This window comes from Aquarana catesbeiana, linkage group LG12, assembly GCF_042186555.1.
Source record: "Aquarana catesbeiana isolate 2022-GZ linkage group LG12, ASM4218655v1, whole genome shotgun sequence".
Taxonomy (NCBI): domain Eukaryota; kingdom Metazoa; phylum Chordata; class Amphibia; order Anura; family Ranidae; genus Aquarana; species Aquarana catesbeiana.
The window spans coordinates 10,765,386-10,787,454 of NC_133335.1; the positions used below are offsets into that span (position 1 = coordinate 10,765,386).

Genomic DNA, 22,069 nt, shown 5'->3' on the forward strand with positions numbered 1-22,069 from the left:
CCTCCCACTGACACCAATGATGGGGCACTATTCATCCCACTGACACCAATGATGGGACACTATTCCTCCCACAGATATCAGTGATGGGGCACTATTCCTCCCACTGATACCAATGATGGGACACTATTCCTCCTACAGATACCAATGATGGGGCACTATTCCTCCCACTGACACCAATGATGGGGCACTATTCCTCCCACTGACACCAATGATGGGGCACTATTCCTCCCACTGACACCAATGATGGTGTAACTGTAAGAGGCCAAGCTATCCAGCTAAAGTGACCGATAAAGTTACAGTTACAGCAAGAGGGTATCCATTGAGTGCAGTGGACTGGATGCAAGCACTGGGTGACCACTGTCCTGCAGATTCAGGATCTGGTGTTTACACGGAGATACAGCAGGCATTTATAAAAATATATATAACAAAATCAAATAAAAACTTTCACAACATTTACAAAGCATAAAGGTAACTATTTACACAACTTTAGTATTTGGGATTACATACATGTTAACATGTCAGCAGACAGATGGATACTGTTAAGCTGGCCATACACTGGTAGAATCCAGTTTGTTTCAGGATCGTTTGTTCAATTTTCTAATGATCAGTGGGGTCAAATCAATGATCCTTTTTGATCATTAATCGGAAGATCAGGATGGAACAATTTTTTTTCAAAGGAGAAGTACGTGGGGGGGGGGGGGGGAGCTAATTTGACTGTACTTCTCTCCTGTATCCGCAGTTGGTTCTGCACTCCTGTGACCCGTTTTCAGCTGAAGCCCGCTGTCGGCTGACATCACGGAGCCGGCCCAGGCTCGGGCAAGATCGTGACAGTAAAAGTCGGGATCCACCCACATGCCTAAACCGGCACCCAGCGAGCCACTGAGAGCCTGAGCCGGCTGCTTCCGCCCCTCCACATCCCAGCGCTCCAATAAGTGAGGGGGGAACAGAGCAGAGAGCGGTGACTGACAGTCAACAGCTCTCTGCTCGGGGAGCTCTGAGAACCGAGCGATCAGCGGTGTTTGATCGCTCGGTTCTCAGTCTTAGGCTCCATTCACACTAGCGCGTTTTTTGATGCATTTTGCATTTTGCAGAAATGCACGGGAATTTTTTAACACGGGTTCCTATGGAACATGTTCACATCAATGCCTTTTTGTTTCTCTGCATTTTTGGAAAGGGTCAGGGACTTTTTTTCATGCAAAATGCAGCATTTTGCATGTAATAGAATTCAATGGACAAGCATCAAAAACGCAAGTGCACCGTTTTTGCAGCGTTTTTGCAGCGTTTTTGATGCGTTTTTGATGCGTTTTTGCTGTTTTTTTTTTTTTTAATTTTTTTTTAATTTTTTTTTTAGACTGTAAAAAAAAAACTGTAAAAAAAAAAACTGTAAAAAAAAAAAAAAAAAACGCAAAACGCAAATCGCGGCAAAAACGCAGCAAAAACACCGCAAAAACGCTGCTCAAAAACGTGGCAAGCATAAAAAAAAAACCTCCAAAAACGCTCAAAAGCAACATGCATAGGTGTGAATCGAGCCTTAGAGAAGGCGGGGGGACCGATGCAGCCTCCACCTAGGTAAGCATGATTCTGAAAAAAAACCAAAAAAAACCCCCATACATCTCTTTTAGCCTGTTGGCGCCGATTGCACGCAAATATGTGGCCTCTTGGTGGCCCGGGCTTTGGCGCCGATCGGCCACATATTTGCGTGCAATAGCGCGACAGTGCCGTGCTGAAAGCGCGCCTTGCGTGCTCCCGGCACAGTGACCGGTGGCTCACAGAAAGTTCCCCCGATCGCCCTTTGTGATCAGGACTATTCCAATCATGTGACAGCCAATCACGGCGGTCACGTGGCCATAAGCCCTGCACCAAGAGGTTAAATTTGTTAATTTCTAATGATGATGAATTTGGTTTTCCTTTTCGAAACATTGTACAGATTGTAATGCACATCTCCTTTTTGATACGTCTGGGATTTAATTCAAGTATCGGGTCTGGATGAAATTTTAAAGGACTTTCAAATGAAAATCGGTTGACTGATGGCGATATCAAATGCTCTGATCTTTCTAAAATTTCCATACGAACATTCAAACGAAATTCTACGGGTGTATGACCAGCTTTGGGCTGATCTCCGAACAATCCGTACTTACTTTGTCTCCACCTGTCTGGACTTCATCTTTCTTCAACTGGTTGGAAAAGGAAATGAAAAAAAAACCAACAACGTTAGGCAACGAGCAATTAAAAAATGCAGACAAGTCAATCGTGCTGTGATTTCCAGGCACACGTGCAGTCAGATCTGTCCAGTCTGCTGTTCCTGCATCACGATTGGCTGGCTTCCTGAACTGCATCAGACAGATCGGATGGCACAAATTTTAAAGGTGGCCATACACGCTTCAATAAAATAATCGATTTATTTTCCAGTCAATCGCCCCCTGGAGAGATTGATCGATAGCCAACTCATTTGATCAATAGGTCACACATGGGGAAGTAAATTTTAATCAGTTAAGATTAGGGAGGAGCTGAACTGCCCTAGGTTCAACTTGAGTGGGGTTTGGTGAACTTCAAAGAGCCTTGATCCACTTTTATCTAGTGAGTGACTTTTATCTGGTGAGTGACTTTTATCTAGTGAGTGCATTTTTATCTAGTGAGTGACTTTTATCTAGTGAGTGCATTTTTATTGTGTTTGAGCCTAGGTTCACACTGACAGCGGTATTGAAATTGTGTGAGTCCAGCTGAACTCGCACGATTTCATACCCCGCATGTCAGTCCTAACTTCAGGGTGGGGGTGGGGGTGGGGGTGGGGGGGAGGGCGATTTCAGAGACATCTGTGCGTGTTCATGCACAGACGTTTATACAAAATCGCACCCCGAAGTCGCCAAAAGTAGTACAGAAACTACTTTTGGGAAATCGGTGGGGCGCCGCACCGATTCGGACGGTGCCATTGCCGGCAATAGCCACTAGACATGTGCAATTCGTTTCGTTCTAAATTTGTTTTTTTAAAGAATTTCGACAAATTAGTTAATTCTGAAATATCCGACTTAAGGAAAAACCCATTTAACAAGTTTTTCCGAATATTCGTAAATTTGAATATTCGAAATGAGAAAATCCAGGAAATCTGGATTACGCTCCCTCCCCCCGCCCTGAGCCCACCCACTTGTGTGACAATAGCCAATTAATATTCACTATTGTCTTCCTGATTCTCCTCCCCGGCCAAAGAGGAGACCCAATTGGCCAGGGAGTCTTAGGAACATTCCTGACCGTTTCCCGTGGGGAGGGTCACTGCATTCCCGTCCATCTCCCGCGTGGGGGGGGGGTTTTGGTGTTGGTTTGCCACGCCCCCCAAAATATACAGCACCAGCCGCCACTGGAATACTACGATCATAAATGGCCAATTGCATCTCTGTGGCCAGCATGTGATCTCATAATCCTAATCGCATCAATTGAAATATAATCATATCCATTAGCAAAGCATCTCAGTGCTGCTGATCGATGCAATATGACCGATAATATTCCACCCTGGCTGGAATGTCCCGATCGGGGCCGCCTGTCTGTTTTTCAGGCCGATCCAATTGGAAACCTCCATTCTCTTCTAGGAGTGGTGGGTGTAAAATGGACATGTGTCCACGTACACCCACCTACATCCAATCTGCAAAAAACAGACGGATGTTGATTCCCTTCCATGCAGCGGATCGGAGGACAGTCGGGTGTAATAGTGACAGGCGGTCTTGTTTATATTCGACCGCCCATAGAGAAGAGCAGGCTGGGTCCGTGTCCGCTCTACATAGGTGGAGCAGACACCGACCTGTCATTCAACTGCTCAAGTGGGGGGGGGGGGGGGTTTGGGGGATTGGTGGACAGTTTCCTTGCCGAGCAAGCGGATCGCAGCCGGAGTCCACCCTGTGTGGAAGGATCGTAAAATCGATTGGAAGAGAAGTTGTGGCTATTAAATTGTTTGTGGATTCGATCATTTTAATAGAAATCACACATCGATCGGATAAAATCAAAGCGTGTATGGCCACCATAAGAAGGATCGAGAAGTAACCAATCAACATTTCTTCTGATTAGATCACAGGCTGCAATAATGTATCAGCTTTTAGTAAATGTTAACACAGTAAAAAAAAAACAATGATATGTAAACATGTACAATGTAAACAAACAATGATATGTAAACATGTACAATGTAAACAAACAATGATATGTAAACATGTACAATGTAAACAAACAATGATATGTAAACATGTACAATGTAAACAAACAATGTAATGCAAACATGTACAAACAATGTGCAAACATTGATATGTAAACATGTACAATGTAAACAATGTAATGTAAACACGTACAATGTAAACAAGCAAGGATATGTAAACATGTACAATGTAAACAAGCAAGGATATGTAAACATGTACAATGTAAACAAACAATGATATGTAAACATGTACAATGTAAACAAGGATATGTAAACATGTACAATGTAAACAATTTAATGTAAACCCGTACAATGTAAACATGTACAATGTAAACAAACAATGTAATGCAAACATGTACAATGTAAATAAACAAGGATATGTAAACATGTACAATGTACATGCACAATGTAAATATGTACAATGTAAACAAACAATGATATGAAAACATGCGCAATGTAAACAAACAATGATATGAAAACATGCACAATGTAAACAAACAATGATATGAAAACATGCACAATGTAAACAAACAATGATATGTAAACATGTACAATGTAAACAAACAATGAAACTTTGTTACAATTTTTTCATGTTAAAACACACTCAGAGGAGATGAGGAGGGACATTTTTAGTGGGATGTTCCGGGTTTTTCCACACCTACAGAATCTTTTTTACCCTTCAAAGGAAACGCAGCTACAGAGAGATAGGAACCAAATCAATGGTGATCCTCATGGAGGGTCGGATCCCATCTATTTCACTACATTCAGGATATCACTGCTACAGGAAAACCTCCTTATTTGAAGGAAAATACAGAGAACATGATAAACAATCCACAATGAACATCTATACACACACAATGCCTGTGTTCTGCCGTGCCAATCTCTAATTAAACATTAAGCCCCGGTTCACACCAGCGCAATTTGTCATTGCGTTTTGGCAGTTTCAAAATCGCATGACATGTTGCAGCCCACTTCCGGCAATGGAACCCTGCAAATCTTTAAAAAAAAAAGGTTTTCTGCACTACTTTTTTTTTTGGCTATTTTATTGCAATTGACTTGCATTGACTTCCATTAAATGACGTTGCAAGCCACAATGAAATCTGAGATCTGCGGCTTTGAAATCGCTCAAAGCCGCACCGGTGTGAACCAGGGCTAAAAAACACTTGAAGACCAGGCCCTATTCTGACACACAAAAAAAAATCTGCATTTTTTTTTTTTAGAAAATTACTTAGAACCCCCAAACATTATATATATATATATATTGTTTTTAATCAGAAGCCCTAGAGAATAAAATGGTGGTTGTTGCAATTTTTTATTTCACATGGGGTTTTCAAATGCAATTTTTTTTTGGAAAAAAATACAATTTCATGAATTTTAATGCAAAAAAAAAAAAGAAAGAAAAACAATATATAAACCAAACGATACATAACCCAACCCTAAACGATAACTAACCACATTTTTTGGTACAATATAAAAGATGATGTTACGTCGAGTAAATAGCTACCTAACATGTCACACTTTAAACTCGCGCACGCTTGTGGAATGGCGACAAACTAAAAATCTCCAAAGGCGACGCTTTAAAAATGTTTACAGGTTACCAGTTTAGCATTACAGAGGAGGTCTAGCGCTAGAGTTATTGCTTCTCGCATGTGTGGTTTGAACACTGTTTACATATGCGTGCACGAGCTACGTATGTGTTTGTTTCTGCGCATGAGCACAGGGGGACGGGGGTGCTTTTTTGCTTTTTTTATTGTCTATTTTATTACATTATTTTTATTTTATTTTTTTTACTTTTACACTGTTGCTTTATTTTTTGGGGGGGAATAACTTTTATTCCTAAAACAAGAAATGTAAACATCCCATTGTAATAGGAATAAGGCATGACAGGTCCTCTTTATGGAGAGATCGGGGATCTTATAGACTAAAGATATCTCCTCTACCCTGGAAAGTATGAGATCAAAAAAAAAAAAAAAAATTAGAAAAATGAATCTCATGTTTTCCCGGAAAAGAAAAAATGCCAATGTTTACATCTGCCCCAACCGGAAGCGAGCAAGCAAATGGACGCATCTGGCCCCGGGCCACAGTTTGGAGACCACTGTTCTAGACCATAGAGATGACCGGGGACCTTCCGCCTCGATGGCACCGCAGTTCCGGGTAACGAGGAGAGCCTGGAGAGACGCCGGTGGGCAGTGGGAGGGGGGGGGGGATGCCCGCCACCTGTAAAAGCAACCTAGTGGCTAATTATCCATTAGAACTGCTTTTAGATGAAAGAAAAAAATACTGGGGACTGGGCGTGAAACAGGCAGCTATAAAAAAAAAAAAAAAAAAAAAGAAAAAGGGGGGGGAGTGTTAACCCTTTCCTACTCTAATTCTAAAGCTAAAAAGAAAAAAAAATTGGGCTTTATAATAATATATAATTTAATAGGAAAGGAACTACTTTCAGGAATCTTGCAGATGGAAGTCTACAGGAGATGCAGAGGGCAGATAAAACAAACTAATCAATAACTGCTGATTTTCTCTATAAAAAAAAGGGAATTTGCACGTCTCTGCGTGTTTGCTGTACTAAAAAAACTTTGACCAAGTGAAAGAAAACATCCCAGACATCTATTATACCAGACTGGGTCCAACCCTGATTTATGGCATTCATCTGATCCATACTCCTGAGCCAACTTAAATAGTCCCACAAAGCTAACACACAAGGATAAGGAGCTCTATAAAAAAAAAGTACAATGAGATTTAACAATTACAATCACATGGCTGAAAAATGCTGTGAATACAGAGAATCCTGACCACTATCGCCCTCTTGTGGTGTCACCAGGTAATACAGATATGTTATAGTCCATATTCATTAAAAGCAGAGTTCCGCCCAAAAGCGGAACCTCTGCTTATTTGCTTCCCCCCCCCCCCTGGTGCCACCTTTGCCACCTTTCGGGGGGGAGGGGGAGAATAGGGACCTGTTCTTTTTTGGTCCGCACCAGAATCAAATCGCATGGGTATGAATCCGATTCTTGCACCATTTTACTGTTCGCACTGCAAACCGATCTGGGGGGGGGTGTCATTAAACTTTACATTGACACCCGAAGCGGTTCGCAGAGGTCAGTGTGAACCGCGGCGGCGAGAGACATGCGATGCGGGAGCCCGCGCTGGAATCTCGCTGGTTCCCGCATCGCATATTTGTGAACCCGGGACTCAGTGTCATTTCTCTGCTATAAGTACAGGTCACTTCTAAAAAATAAAAAAAAAAAAGGAAAAGAAAGACAAAGATAAGAACAAAGAAAGAGAGAAAAAAGGAAAAGAAAGACAAAGATAAGGAGAAAGAAAGAGTGAAAAAAGGAAAAGAAAGAAAAATATAAGGACAAAGAAAGAGAGAAAAAAGGAAAAGAAAGAAAAAGATAAGGACAAAGAAAGAGAGAAAAAAAGGAAAAGAAAGACAAAGATAAGGACAAAGAAAGGGAGAAAAAAGGAAAAGAAAGAAAAAGATAAGGACAAAGAAAGAAAGAAAAAAATGAAAAGAAAGACAAAGATAAGGACAAAGAAAGAGAGAAAAAAGGAAAAGAAAGACAAAGATAAGGACAAAGAAAGATAGAAAAAAGGAAAAGAAAGACAAAGATAAGGACAAAGAAAGAGAGAAAAAAAGAAAAGAAAGACAAAGATAAGGACAAAGAAAGAGAGAAAAAGGAAAAGAAAGACAAAGATAAGGACAAAGAAAGAGAGAAAAAGGAAAAGAAAGAGAAAGATAAGGACAAAGAAAGAGAGAAAAAAAGGAAAAGAAAGACAAAGATAAGGACAAAGAAAGATAGAAAAAGGAAAAGAAAGAGAAAGATAAGGACAAAGAAAGAGAGAAAAAAAGGAAAAGAAAGAAAAAGATAAGGACAAAGAAGGAGAGAAAAAGGGAAAAGAAAGAAAACGATGAAGACAAAGAAAGAGAGAAAAAAGGAAAAGAAAGAAAAAGATAAGGACAAAGAAAGAGAGAAAAAAAGGAAAAGAAAGACAAAGATAAGGACAAAGAAAGAGAGAAAAAATGAAAAGAAAGACAACGATAAGGACAAAGAAAGAGAGAAAAAATGAAAAGAAAGACAAAGATAAGGACAAAGAAAGAGAGAAAAAATGAAAAGAAAGACAAAGATAAGGACAAAGAAAAAGAGAAAAAAAGGAAAAGAAAGAAAAAGATAAGGACAAAGAAAGAGAGAAAAAAGGAAAAGAAAGACAAAGATAAGGACAAAGAAAGATAGAAAAAAGGAAAAGAAAGACAAAGATAAGGACAAAGAAAGGGAGAAAAAAGGAAAAGAAAGAAAAAGATAAGGACAAAGAAAGAGAAAAAAAAGGAAAAGAAAGACAAAGATAAGGACAAAGAAAAAGAGAAAAAAAGGAAAAGAAAGAAAAAGATAAGGACAAAGAAAGAGAGGAAAAATGAAAAGAAAGACAAAGATAAGGACAAAGAAAGAGAAAAAAAGGAAAAGAAAGAAAAAGATAAGGACAAAGAAAGAGAGAAAAAAATGAAAAGAAAGACAAAGATAAGGACAAAGAAAGAGAGAAAAAAGGAAAAGAAAGACAAAGATAAGGACAAAGAAAGATAGAAAAAAGGAAAAGAAAGACAAAGATAAGGACAAAGAAAGAGAGAAAAAAGGAAAAGAAAGACAAAGATAAGGACAAAGAAAGAGAGAAAAAGGAAAAGAAAGAGAAAGATAAGGACAAAGAAAGAGAGAAAAGGAAAAGAAAGAGAAAGATAAGGACAAAGAAAGAGAGAAAAAAAGGAAAAGAAAGAGAAAGATAAGGACAAAGAAAGATAGAAAAAGGAAAAGAAAGAGAAAGATAAGGACAAAGAAATAGAGAAAAAAAGGAAAAGAAAGAAAAAGATAAGGACAAAGAAAGAGAGAAAAAGGGAAAAGAAAGAAAACGATAAAGACAAAGAAAGAGAGAAAAAAGGAAAAGAAAGAAAAAGATAAGGACAAAGAAAGAGAGAAAAAAAGGAAAAGAAAGACAAAGATAAGGACAAAGAAAGAGAGAAAAAATGAAAAGAAAGACAACGATAAGGACAAAGAAAAAGAGAAAAAAAGGAAAAGAAAGAAAAAGATAAGGACAAAGAAAGAGAGGAAAAATGAAAAGAAAGACAAAGATAAGGACAAAGAAAGAGAGAAAAAAAGGAAAAGAAAGACAAAGATAAGGACAAAGAAAGAGAGAAAAAATGAAAAGAAAGACAAAGATAAGGACAAAGAAAAAGAGAAAAAAGAAAAGGAAAAGTGTAGGTCACTTCTGAATAATTTTTCTGGCGGACCCCTTTTCATACGGATGTTCCGATCAGGTCCTCCTGTCCATTTTTTCGGCAGACCCGATTGGAGCCTCCATTCTTCACTATGGAGCGCTGGGTGTAAAAAACGGACATGTGTTCCTTGACATCCACCTACATCCAATCCGATCCGATCCGGCCAAAAAAAGAAGGCGGACGGGGATTCGTCCCCCCTTCGGTCCAGCGGATCGGATCAGATAGCAGTTGGGTGTAAATGGACAGGCAGTCTGTTAAATCCGGCCGCCCATAGAGGAGACCTGTCCGTGTGTCCTTCCCCACTCATCATCTCTGTGTATCCTCTCAGGCCAGTCACTTCACTAGGTAAATGGAAGGGTCTACAAACACTTTAACCACTTGCCTACCAGGCCAATTTTTCAAACGCTTTTTTTTTTTGGAAAAAAAGTTTCATACTTTAAAAAAAAAACAAAAAACAAGAAAACAGTAAAGTTAGCCCAATTTTTTTGCATAATGTGAAAGATTATGTTGCGTCGAGTAAATAGATATCTAACATGTCATGCTTCAAAATTGTGCACGTTCGTGGAATGGCGCCAAACTTCGTTACTTAAAAATCCCCATAGGCAACGCTTGAATTTTTTTTTTTTTTTTTTACTGGTTAAATGTTTTGAGTTACAGAGGAGGTCTAGTGCTAGAATTATTTCTCTCGCTCTAACGTTCCTGGCGATACCTCACATGTGTGATTTAAACACCGTTTACATAAGTGGGGGCGACTTACATATGCATTCTGCTTTATTATTGTTAATATTACTTTTATTTTTCTTGTTTGACACTTTTTTTACTTTTTTTTAATCACTTTTATAAAAAAAATTTAAAAAATTTTTTTTATTGTTAATTTTACTTTTATTTTTCTAGTTTGACACTTTTTTTTTTTGCTTTTTTTTTGATCACTTTTATAAAAGAAAAATTTTGTTTTTTATTGTTAATTTTACTTTTAGTTTTCTAGTTTGGCCCTTTTTTTTAACATTATTTGATCACTTTTTTTTCCAATTACAAGGAATGTAAACATCTCTTGTAAAAGGAATAAGCATGACAGGTCCTCTTTACAGTGAGATCTGAGGTCTATAAGTCCCCACATCTCACCTCTAGGCTGGGAAGCCTAAAATCCCCTCCCAAAAAAACAAAACGATCTCAGCTTCCCAGCCGAGGAGGTGGCATTTTTTCTAATGCAGAGGCTGGGCGGGGCATCATAACATCGCGCCCAACCTGGGAAAGATCATAGAGATGTCCGGGGACCATCTGGTCCACCAGAAATCTCTATGGTCAGCATCCGAGTACATTAGCCTGATCCATAAGTTGTTCAAAGTTTTCAATGAAGAATGAAAACTTTGAAAACTTTTTTTTTTAACCACCCCCCCTGGCTCCCCACAACAAAATAATTTCAGTAACAATCTTAAAATATAGACGGGACCCCTACATTGCTTACTGGACAAAGTGGGAGATCATTAGACCATCGGCCACAGCTCAAGGAACGTCTAGAAGAAACCTCAGGAGGAACCCTAGTTGAGAAAGGCTGCACTAGACCTTACCTTGACCCTAAACCTTTATTAACAAAGCCGTGTGATCACATTGCCTCCCCAAGAACAGCGATGACAACATGGCTTTGTTGCTAGCAATGAATGCTTCCAGCTTTAACATGGAATTTGCTTTAATGTAATTTCACATTGCTATTCGACATTGCGGAATTAGCAGAGAATTTTGCCAATATTTCACCGCAAGATCAAGTTTGTCATGTTGATAAGGACAAGGGCCTCTTTCCTTAAACCCTGGCCGGTAGTTGTGGAAAGAGGGCTTACTGGAATCTGGAAGCCTACTTTATTAATAAGGAAGCCCCCAGATACAACCCCCACCACCCCACCTCCACCCCACCCACCACCCCACCCATGAGAATGGTCTGCTCTTCCTTATAGCAGAAAGCTGCATAAAGCCACTAGCACTAAATACTGCCCCCGGACACAAAAGATAACCAGACAAGAGAGTTGTAGAAAGACCAGGAACAAATCTGAGGTCGATTGTACTCTTCCCTGTCATACCCCCGGTCAGTGCCAGGAGAAGGTAATTTAGAGCCCAGGGCAAACATGCCAAACTGTGCCCACCCAATCCCAAGATGTATGAGAATTATGTGTCAGCAAAAATCCCCTCCTCCCAGAAAAAAATGTAGCACTAATCTGCATTCTTACCCCCGAAGTATAAATTCCCCCTCCAAGCAGAAATATTTGCCCCCCCATCCCCCCTCCCAGTTAAAATCCTCTCTCTCTCCCCAAATCCCCCCCCCCCAATCCAAAGCCCCACTCCTAGCACAAATCCTCCCCCCCCCCCCGATGTTCCACTCCTAGCACAAATACCCCTAAAGCATCCCCACTAGCACAAACCCTCCCCACCCCCCTCCCAACACAAACACCTCCAAATAACCACTCCTAGCAACCTCTGAAACCAAAGCCCCCTTCCCAACACAAATTCTCTACCCCTCAAATTTCCCCTCTGAGCACAAATCCTACCCCTCCCCCACTCAAAAGCCCTCCCTCCTAGCAACCCCCCCCCCCCCCATTTTCCCCTCCTAGCACAAATACCCCTAAAGCATCCCCACTAGCAAAAACCCTCTTCCCCTCCCAACACAAATGCCCCCAAATCACCAATTCTAGCACCCCCCCCCCCAATTTCACCACCTAAACCAATTCTTACTTCTGCTGTCCCCCAAATTCCCCCTCCAAACACAAATCCCCCACCCCCAATCTCCTGGCGGCACCCCCCTCCCAGGTCACGTGATAACACAGTGGCCACTACCACAAACCCTCCTCCCCATCTCCCCTCCCAACACAAATCCCCCCCCCCCCCCCCAATTTTCCCCTCCTAGCACAAATACCCCTAAATCATCCCCACTAGCAAAAACCCTCCTCCCCATTCCCCCCTCCCAACACAAATCCCCCTAATTCACCAATGCTAGCAACCCCCCCATTTCACAGCCTAAACCAATTCTTACCTCTGTTGTCCCCCAAATTCCCCCTCCAAACACAAATCTCCCAACCCCAATCTCCTTGCGGCACCCCCCCCCCCAGGTCACATGATACCACAGTGCCCAGGGTAGTCACCCCATCCTGCCCACCTCTTTTCCCGGCCCTGCCTACGGTTCAGTCCTCGGGTTTAGAAAACAACCTATTTGGCTTCCTTATCCATGTCAAATCTTAGAAATCTTATTTCAGGATCAGCATGGCTCTCAGGCAATGAGCATTTTCTGAGGGTAAGGTCACCCGTTTCAAGGCTTATCCCCATATACTTTGGAGTTTCAATCGATTAGAAAAATACACAAAAGAGGGATAAAATATTACGACAGGGATGCAGATTAGTTTGCATGTTGGTTGACATACATGGGGTCTCTTGTTAGCATATTAGTTGCATGTAATGATGGATGGGTGGATGACCTTAGATGGTTTGGCGGATGGACACAGATGCCCTCTATCACCGATGGCAGCTTCAGGTTGGTCAACCAACTACAACCTAAGTTGGTTGACCAGCCTAAGTTTCCATGCGGTGACAGTCAGGTCCTCTGGAAGAACTCCGCAGATACAAACCTTCGGCCTAAACAATCTCCCCAGTGTGCTGCTCTTGGAGCTCTCGGCCTTCTTCTGAGCCCTCATCTCCTTCTCCGGAGTCTGCAGAGTGGCTGCCTTCCCTTTCTCCTTCTTTGAAGACGATTTGCGCAGTCCACCATTTTCCTTTTTCTTCTGCTCAGATGGGGAAAAATACAATATATAAAAGATTGCTGTGAATCCTGTTTGTCTGATCAGTTTCTGGGGGTTATAAAGCAGCCTGATCAAAGGGATACCATGAACAGGAGATGTAGCCAATCAACAAGGGAACAAAGCTGTGGGGTACATCAGGGGTGACCTAGAAGTGCCTTCATCATACGTCATATTCAGGTTACAATGGAACTCAAGCCAAAACTATACAGCATTAGATAAAGCGGGAATGGCTTAGATCCCTTGTTGGTCTGTGTCCCCATTGGGGAGACTTCCCATTGCTTCCAGCCCCAGTGACCACACAGGTAGGGAGAGGAACCTTCTCATGTGGGGCACAGATGTCCCTGAAAACTTTCCTGCCTTGGTGACCTCGCTAGAAGTGAGCTCTGTTTAGTTATCTACAAGCCGTCTATGAAACGTTTGCATTCTGTGTCAGTTTGCATGACATAGCAAATGGGTGATACAATGTCCAATGTTGGGGAATACAGGTGATATCATGTCCAAGGTTGGGGAATACAGGTGATACAATGTCCTGTGTTGGTGAATACAGGTGATAAAATGTCCAATGTTGGGGAATAGAGGTGATACAATCTCCTATGTTGGGAAATACAGGTGATACCATGTCCCGTGTTGGGGAATACAGGTGATAAAATGTCCCGTGTTGGGGAATACAGGTGATACAATGTCCCGTGTTGGGGAATACAGGTGATACAATGTCCCGTGTTGGGGAATACAGGTGATACAATGTCCAATGTTGGGGAATACAGGTGATACAATGTCCAATGTTGGGGAATACAGGTGATACAATGTACCATGTTGGGGAATACAGGTGATACAATGTCCCGTGTTGGGGAATACAGGTGATACAATGTCCTGTGTTGGGGAATACAGGTGATACAATGTCCCGTGTTGGGGAATACAGGTGATACAATGTCCTGTGTTGGGGAATACAGGTGATACAATGTCCAATGTTGGGGAATACAGGTGATACAATGTCCAATGTTGGGGAATACAGGTGATACAATGTCCAATGTTGGGGAATACAGGTGATACAATGTACCATGTTGGGGAATACAGGTGATACAATGTCCAATGTTGGGGAATACAGGTGATACAATGTCCAATGTTGGGGAATACAGGTGATACAATGTCCTGTGTTGGGGAATACAGGTGATGGTGATACAATGTACCATGTTGGGGAATACAGGTGATACAATGTCCCATGTTGGGCAATACAGGTGATACAATATCCAATGTTAGGGAATACAGGTGATACAATGCCCTGTGTTGAGGAATACAGGTGATACAATGTCCTGTGTTGGGGAATACAGGTGATACAATGCCCTGTGTTGGGGAATACAGGTGATACAATGTCCTGTGTTGGGGAATACAGGTGATACAATGTCCAATGTTGGGGAATACAGGTGATACAATGTCCTGTGTTGGGGAATACAGGTGATGGTGATACAATGTACCATGTTGGGGAATACAGGTGATACAATGTCCCATGTTGGGCAATACAGGTGATACAATGTCCAATGTTAGGGAATACAGGTGATACAATGCCCTGTGTTGAGGAATACAGGTGATACAATGCCCTGTGTTGGGGAATACAGGTGATACAATGCCCTGTGTTGGGGAATACAGGTGATACAATGTCCTGTGTTGAGGAATACAGGTGATACAATGTCCTGTGTTGGGGAATACAGGTGATACCATGTCCTGTGTTGGGGAATACAGGTGATACCATGTCCAATGTTGGGGAATACAGGTGATACCATGTCCAATGTTGGGGAATACAGGTGATACAATGTACCATGTTGGGGAATACAGGTGATACAATGTCCCGTGTTGGGGAATACAGGTGATACAATGTCCTGTGTTGGGGAATACAGGTGATACAATGTCCCGTGTTGGGGAATACAGGTGATACAATGTCCTGTGTTGGGGAATACAGGTGATACAATGTCCAATGTTGGGGAATACAGGTGATACAATGTCCAATGTTGGGGAATACAGGTGATACAATGTCCAATGTTGGGGAATACAGGTGATACAATGTACCATGTTGGGGAATACAGGTGATACAATGTCCAATGTTGGGGAATACAGGTGATACAATGTCCAATGTTGGGGAATACAGGTGATACAATGTCCTGTGTTGGGGAATACAGGTGATGGTGATACAATGTACCATGTTGGGGAATACAGGTGATACAATGTCCCATGTTGGGCAATACAGGTGATACAATATCCAATGTTAGGGAATACAGGTGATACAATGCCCTGTGTTGAGGAATACAGGTGATACAATGTCCTGTGTTGGGGAATACAGGTGATACAATGCCCTGTGTTGGGGAATACAGGTGATACAATGTCCTGTGTTGGGGAATACAGGTGATACAATGTCCTGTGTTGAGGAATACAGGTGATACAATGTCCTGTGTTGGGGAATACAGGTGATACAATGTCCTGTGTTGGGGAATACAGGTGATACCATGTCCAATGTTGGGGAATACAGGTGATACCATGTCCAATGTTGGGGAATACAGGTGATTTCTCGCAGGTCAGCGTTCATCGTTATAGACGTTGGACCTACTTTGGGGGGCTTTTTTTTTGTTGAGGGGGGAGTGTTTTAAGAAAGGACTCGTGTTTATGTTTTTATTTACTTTTGATTTTTTTTGGATGAATGAGTAGGAGTACCCCCTACTCATTCACATGGGGGGGGACCGGATCTGGGGGACCCCTTATTAAAGGGGGGTTTCATATTTCGATATGCCCCCCACCCGCAGACCCCCACAATCACCGCCCTTGTTCCCACTCCCCCGAAGCACCCCCCCCCATGTGGCCTGGTATGGTTCCGGAGGGGTCCGGGCTTCATGCTCAGATGAGGGCCTGGTATGGATTTTGAGGGGGGGAGGGACCATTTTTAAAAACATTTTAACTTGGGGCCTGCTATGGATTGGGGCCGTTAAAAAAAAATAGTTTTGTTTACATTCTGCTGTCGGCGGGGAATCCCGCTGACAGCAGATGAGTGAAGGTTGGTAAGGATGCGGCGGCAGCCCGCTCCTCGACACCCAGTTATTATTCGCAATAAATTCAGATCTGTCCCAAAATAGAATAAAGTCTTATGAAAACTTTTTGAAACTTTTAGAAGCCACCTGGTATAACGAATATACAAAACTAATCCCAAAGATACGCAACAAATCCCGAAAACAAAAACAGACACAACGAAAACAAACAAACAAAATGTCTACCTAACAAATGCATCCGAAAACTAAAACGACATTTTCCTCGGCGCACATGTCTAGTCCGATGTTCAGGAACACGTAATATAAGCAGGATACAAATAAAGGAAACGCAGGTGATTTGCTCTCATCCTCCACTTTCCTCTGTACTGCTGCCAGCTCAGCTGATCCATGAAGGACGGCGGGTGGCCGGGGACACGCCTGCGTCTTAACCAATCAGCTGAGCCAAGCGGTACAATATAAGATGAAGAGGGGGATACACCATCAGATCATACCCACTCTACATTACCTATCCAAAGCTGGCCTGCCCAGCAAACCTAGAGGGTAACTCCACTTTTGCAAAAAAAAAAAAAAAGGAAAAAAAAAACCTAAACATCGCAAAAAAAAAAAAAAAATCGCAAATAAAAAGAAAATCACAAATAAGAAAAATAAATAAATATAGCAAATAAAAAAAATAGCAAATAAAAGTTATCTACAGAACCGAAGCAGGTAATAAAGTCTGTTAAGATTTTTGCAATGTTGATAAATGACCTGGAGAGGATTTGTTTCTTTTTTAACAAGAGGAAATAATCTATATTACCAAAAGTATTGGGACGCCTGCCTTTACACAAACATGATCTTTAATTGCATCCCAGTCTTAGTCCGTAGGGTTCAATATTGAGTTGGCTCCGCCCTTTGCAGCTATAACAGCTTCAACTCTTCTGGGAAGGCCGTCCACAAGGTTTAGGAGTGTGTCTATGGGAATGTTTGACCATTCTTCCAGAAGAGCATTTGTGAGGTCAGGCACTGATGTTGGACGAGAAGGCCTGGCTCGCAGTCTCCGCTCTAATTCATCCCAAAGGTGTTCTATCGGGTTGAGGTCAGGATTCTGTGCAGGCCAGTCAAGTTCCTCCATCCCAAACTCGCTCATCCATGTCTTTATGGACCTTGCTTTGTGCAGTGGTCTAAATCATTTGGTGGAGGGGGGATTATGGTGTGGGGGTTGTTTTTCAGGGGTTGGGCTTGGCCCCTTAGTTCCAGTGAAGGGAACTCTTAAGGCGTCAGCATACCAAGACATTTTGGACAATTTCATTCTCCCAACTTTGTGGGAACAGTTTGGGGACAGCCCCTTCCTGTTCCAACATGACTGCACACCAGTGTACAAAGCAAGGTCCATAAAGACATGGATGAGCGAGTTTGGGGTGGAGGAACTTGACTGGCCTGCACAGAGTCCTGACCTCATCCCGATAAAACACCTTTGGGATGAATTAGAGACTGCCAGGCCTTCTCGTCCAACATCAGTGCCTGACCTCGCAAATGCTCTTCTGGAAGAATGGTCAAACATTCCCATAGACACCCTCCTAAACCTTGTGGACGGCCTTCCCAGAAGAGGTGAAGCTGTTATAGCTGCAAAGGGTGGGCCAACTTAATATTGAAGCCTATGGACTAAGACTGGGATGTCAATAAAGTTCATGTAAAGGCAAGTGTCCCAATACTTTTTGTAATAAAGTGTATGATGAAAAGAGAGCGTGTGACATAAAAACATAGTATTACCATATAACACAAGGGGGGATTGTATGGGTATCACAGGTAATAAAGGGGAATCGCTCTTTATAGGGCTGGCCACCTCTGGGTGAGTGCCGGTCTCGGTAAAGCCGGAGATTTTCCATGTTGTAGACTCGGCTGTCTGCAGACACTCCCGCACACACTCCGTCCCTCGGCTCGCCTCGCCTCGCTCACAATCATGGGAAAGCAAACACAACTCGGCCAGCCGGATTTACACGTGACGGATGTAGGAAAGATTGAAGATCCGACCTCGGGCACTGCCAGCTATTGGAGCCGCCCCACAGACTAAAAAATCCCCATTTTATTAAAACCTTTAATAATATAGGAAACAAATGTCACCCAGAGCAGCTTATTCCGGAAGGGGGTGTCACATGACCAATTCCACCAGCAGAGATGGGTTGTGGCCCAGGCATCAGTCATGTTACCTGGCTCCAATCATGTGACCCGGCTCCAATCATGTGACCCGGCTCCAATGTATTGATTTGAACCATTTCACTTATTTTTGTAATCTCTTCAAATTCAGCTGCACCAGTTAGGCATGCGCAGAACGAAAAAATGTGCTTCATTTTGATTCGTTATTTACATAAATTCCTTTAGTTTAATTCATTTTCGGAATTTGTTTTGTTTATTTTAATTCAAATCGATTCAAATGTTTCAGATTCCATTCAAAATCAACTTTATTCTAATCGAAATTCGAATTTCAGAAGACGGTTATATTCTTTCTATTGTATTCTTTACTATTGTACTTTTTTCTATTCTATTCCTTTATTTTCTACTCTATTTTATTCTGTTTTACTCTATCCCTTTATTTCTATTCTTTTATTTTGCATTCTGTTCTGTTTTACTATTTTCTATTCTATTCTTTTATTTTCCATTCTGTTGCATTCCTTTATTTTCTAGTATATTCTATTCTTTTCTATTTGAATTATAATTTATTCTAATTATTATTTATTCTATTCGAAATTAGAATTTCGGAAAACGGTTATATTGTTATATTCTTTCTAGCCTATTCTATTATTTTATTTTCTATTCTATTCTTTTCTATTCTATTCTATTCAAATTCGTAATCTTTCCGAAATTCTAATTTCAGAAGATTAGGTTATATTCTATTTTATTCTATTCTATTTTTGCCCAGTGTCCAATCAATATTAAAGACAGCCCTGACAATATGGCTGACGCCTTTACATCCTTTCCTGTATTCTTCTCTATTTGCAATCCCGTAGCTGTTTTAGGTGGACCGGTTACCCTCGAAAAACCAAAGACGATGGAGAACAATGACCTACAGGACACCGCCACCTCCAATACTCATTACTCAAGCTACAGAACTCCATGGTGGCCAACCAAAAATCCGCACAACCAGCTCGTCCACCTACTTTATCCTCCACATCAGATTTGGCCTCCTCTTCAGTTTTCGGGCCGGGCTTGTTGACCTGAAAAACAAAAAAAAAATAAATCCACCCAAAATGTTGAAACGTTGATGGTTCTGCACAGAAGCACACTTTAGGCAAATGGTGGGGGTGACAGGGTACACCAGGGCTGAAACAAGGGGGGGGGGCGGAGGGGCAGCTGCCCCGGGTGCAGAGAAGCAAGGGGGGCAAAGAATAGATGCAGGGTGGTACACCCATTCTAGGGCATGCTCACCGGTGAGCCGGCTCCAGTGGCATGGGTCTCCTCTCCATGCAGTGTACTCGCCCAGTCACAACTGTGACAATTAGAAGAGTCAGGATGGCGGCACACCAACCTGAGATCCAAAAACGCCTTTATTCGTATAAAATCATGAAAGACACGAAGAGCACAACATGTACAAGCAAGGGGAGGAACGGCTAATGCGTTTCACACATGAACTGTGCGTTTTGGATCTCAGCCTGGTGTGCATCCCATCCAGACTCTTCTTTCTCCAACATTACTTCATTGTGGGAACTGGGCTTTAGTTCCTGGAGCAAGAGCCACCAACAGGAGCAGAATTTCAAAATGTTGGACGTGACCCCGTGCAGTTGCAGAATTGTGGACACAATAGAAATGAAACCTAATGTGACACAGACGCTGCGTGCCGAAGAGCCCATAAAAGTGTATCTGGGTCATGACCTCCGAAACAGCAATGGCGTCTATGGCTTAGCAGTGGTCTACCAGAGCCCAAAAGTTCATGGACCATTCGGGTCAGTGCAACAACAAACCACCTTCATTGGATAAGGAGCACTGAGCCATTCTGCTCAAAATATCCTTTCGGCTTTTGAGGAGTACAGTGGGGAACATAATTATTTGATCTCCTTCAGATTTTGTAAGTTTGCCCATTTACGAAAAAATGAAGGGTCTATAATTTTTTATCATAGGTGTATTTTAAAGAGAATATCAACCAAAAATCCAGAAAAAACACCTGATATACAAATGTTATAAATTGAGTTGCAGTTACATAGTAGGTGAGGTTGAAAAAAGACACAAGTACATCAAGACCAACCTTGAGTTCAGTGAGTGAAATAAGCATTTGATCCCCTACCAACCAACAATAATTCTGGCTCCCACAGATGGCTACAGTAGGTTCTCATGTGGTACACAGATTAGTCCCGTCAATATAAGAAGGTTCTCCTAACCATAACTCATTATGTGTATAAAAGACACCTGTCCACAGAATCTCTTTCTTCCATTAAAACCTCATCATCATGGGCAAGACCAAAGAGCTGTCAAAGGACGTCAGGGTCAAGATTGTAAACCCGCACAATGCTGGAATGGGCTACAAGACCATCAGCAAGAATCTTGGTGAGAAGGAGACAACTGTTGGAGCCATTATTCACAAATGGAGGAAATACAAAATAACCATCAATCGCCCTCGGTCTGGAGCTCCATGCAAGATTTCGCCTCATGGGGTAAGGATGATCATGAGAAAAGTGGGGGATCAGCCCAGAACTACACGGGAGGAGCTTGTGAATGAGCCCAAGGCAGTTGGGACCACATTCACCAAACAAACCATCGGTAACACAATACACCGTCATGGATTGAAATCCTGCAGCACCCGCAAGGTCCTCCTCAAGAAGACACATGTACAGGCCCATCTGACGTTTGCCAATGAACATCTAAATGACTCAGAGAAGGATTGGGAGAAAGTGCTGTGGTCATATGAGACCAAGATTGAGCTCTTTGGCATTAACTCGACTTGCCATGTTTGGAGGAAAAAAAAATGCAGACTATGACCCTAAGAACACCATCACTAGTCATGCACGGAGGTGGAAACATGATGCTTTGGGGCTGTTTCTCCATTAAAGGTACAGGCCGACTTTGCCGCATTGAGGGGCCAATAGACGGGGCCATGTATTGAAAAATCTTGGATGAGAACTTTCTTTCCTCAGCCAGAACACTGAAGATGGGTCATAGATGGGTCTTCCAGCACGACAATGACCCAAAACATACCACCAAGGCAACAAAGAAGTGGCTCAAGAGGAAACACATTAAGGCAGTGGTCATCAACCCCGTCCTCAGGACCCACTAACAGGCCAGGTTTGCAAGATAACTGAAATACATCTCAGGTGATATCATTTGCTGCTCAGTGATTGCAGTATTCTAGTCTACATCTCCCCCAAGGTAATACATAAAACCTGGCCTGTTAGTGGGCCCTGAGGACAGGGTTGATGACCACTGCATTAAAGTCAAGGAGTGGCCTTGCCAGTCTCCAGACTTTAATCCTACAGAAAATTTATGGAGGGAGCTGAATCTTCGAGTTGCCAAGCGACAGCCAAGAAAGCTTAAGGATTTAGAGAAGATCTGTAAAGAAGAGTGGACCAAAATCCCTCCTGAGATGTGTGCAAACCTGGTCACCACCTACAAGAAATGTCTGACCTCTGTGATCACCAACAAGGGTTTCTCCACCAACTACTAAGTCATGTTTTGCTTGGGGATCAAATACTCATTTGACTCCCTGAACTGCAACTCAATTTATAACATTTGTATATCATGTGTTTTTTCTGGATTTTTGGTTGATATTCTGTCTCTCTTATATAAAATACACCTATGATAACAATTATAGACCCTTCATTTCTTTGTAAGTGGGCAAACTTACACAATCTGCAGGGGA

At 42.0% G+C, this 22,069-nt stretch overlaps 1 protein-coding gene across 11 annotated transcripts in view; it reads right to left on the reverse strand.

Moving 5' to 3' along the window:
• BCAS1 (brain enriched myelin associated protein 1) overlaps positions 1–22,069 on the reverse strand; it is a 118,740-nt gene that overhangs the window by 44,052 nt on the left and 52,619 nt on the right. For 8 of the 11 annotated variants that reach the window (XM_073607229.1, XM_073607228.1, XM_073607225.1 and 5 more), the window contains exons 6-8: positions 19,380–19,436; positions 13,046–13,198; positions 2,139–2,174 (exon numbers count right to left, since the gene is read on the reverse strand). In XM_073607229.1, coding sequence (XP_073463330.1) covers positions 2,139–2,174; positions 13,046–13,198; positions 19,380–19,436 — 246 coding nt within the window. The remainder of the gene's footprint in view (positions 1–2,138; positions 2,175–13,045; positions 13,199–19,379; positions 19,437–22,069) is intronic. The other 3 variants (XM_073607233.1, XM_073607232.1, XM_073607230.1) reach the window with 1 other exon arrangement.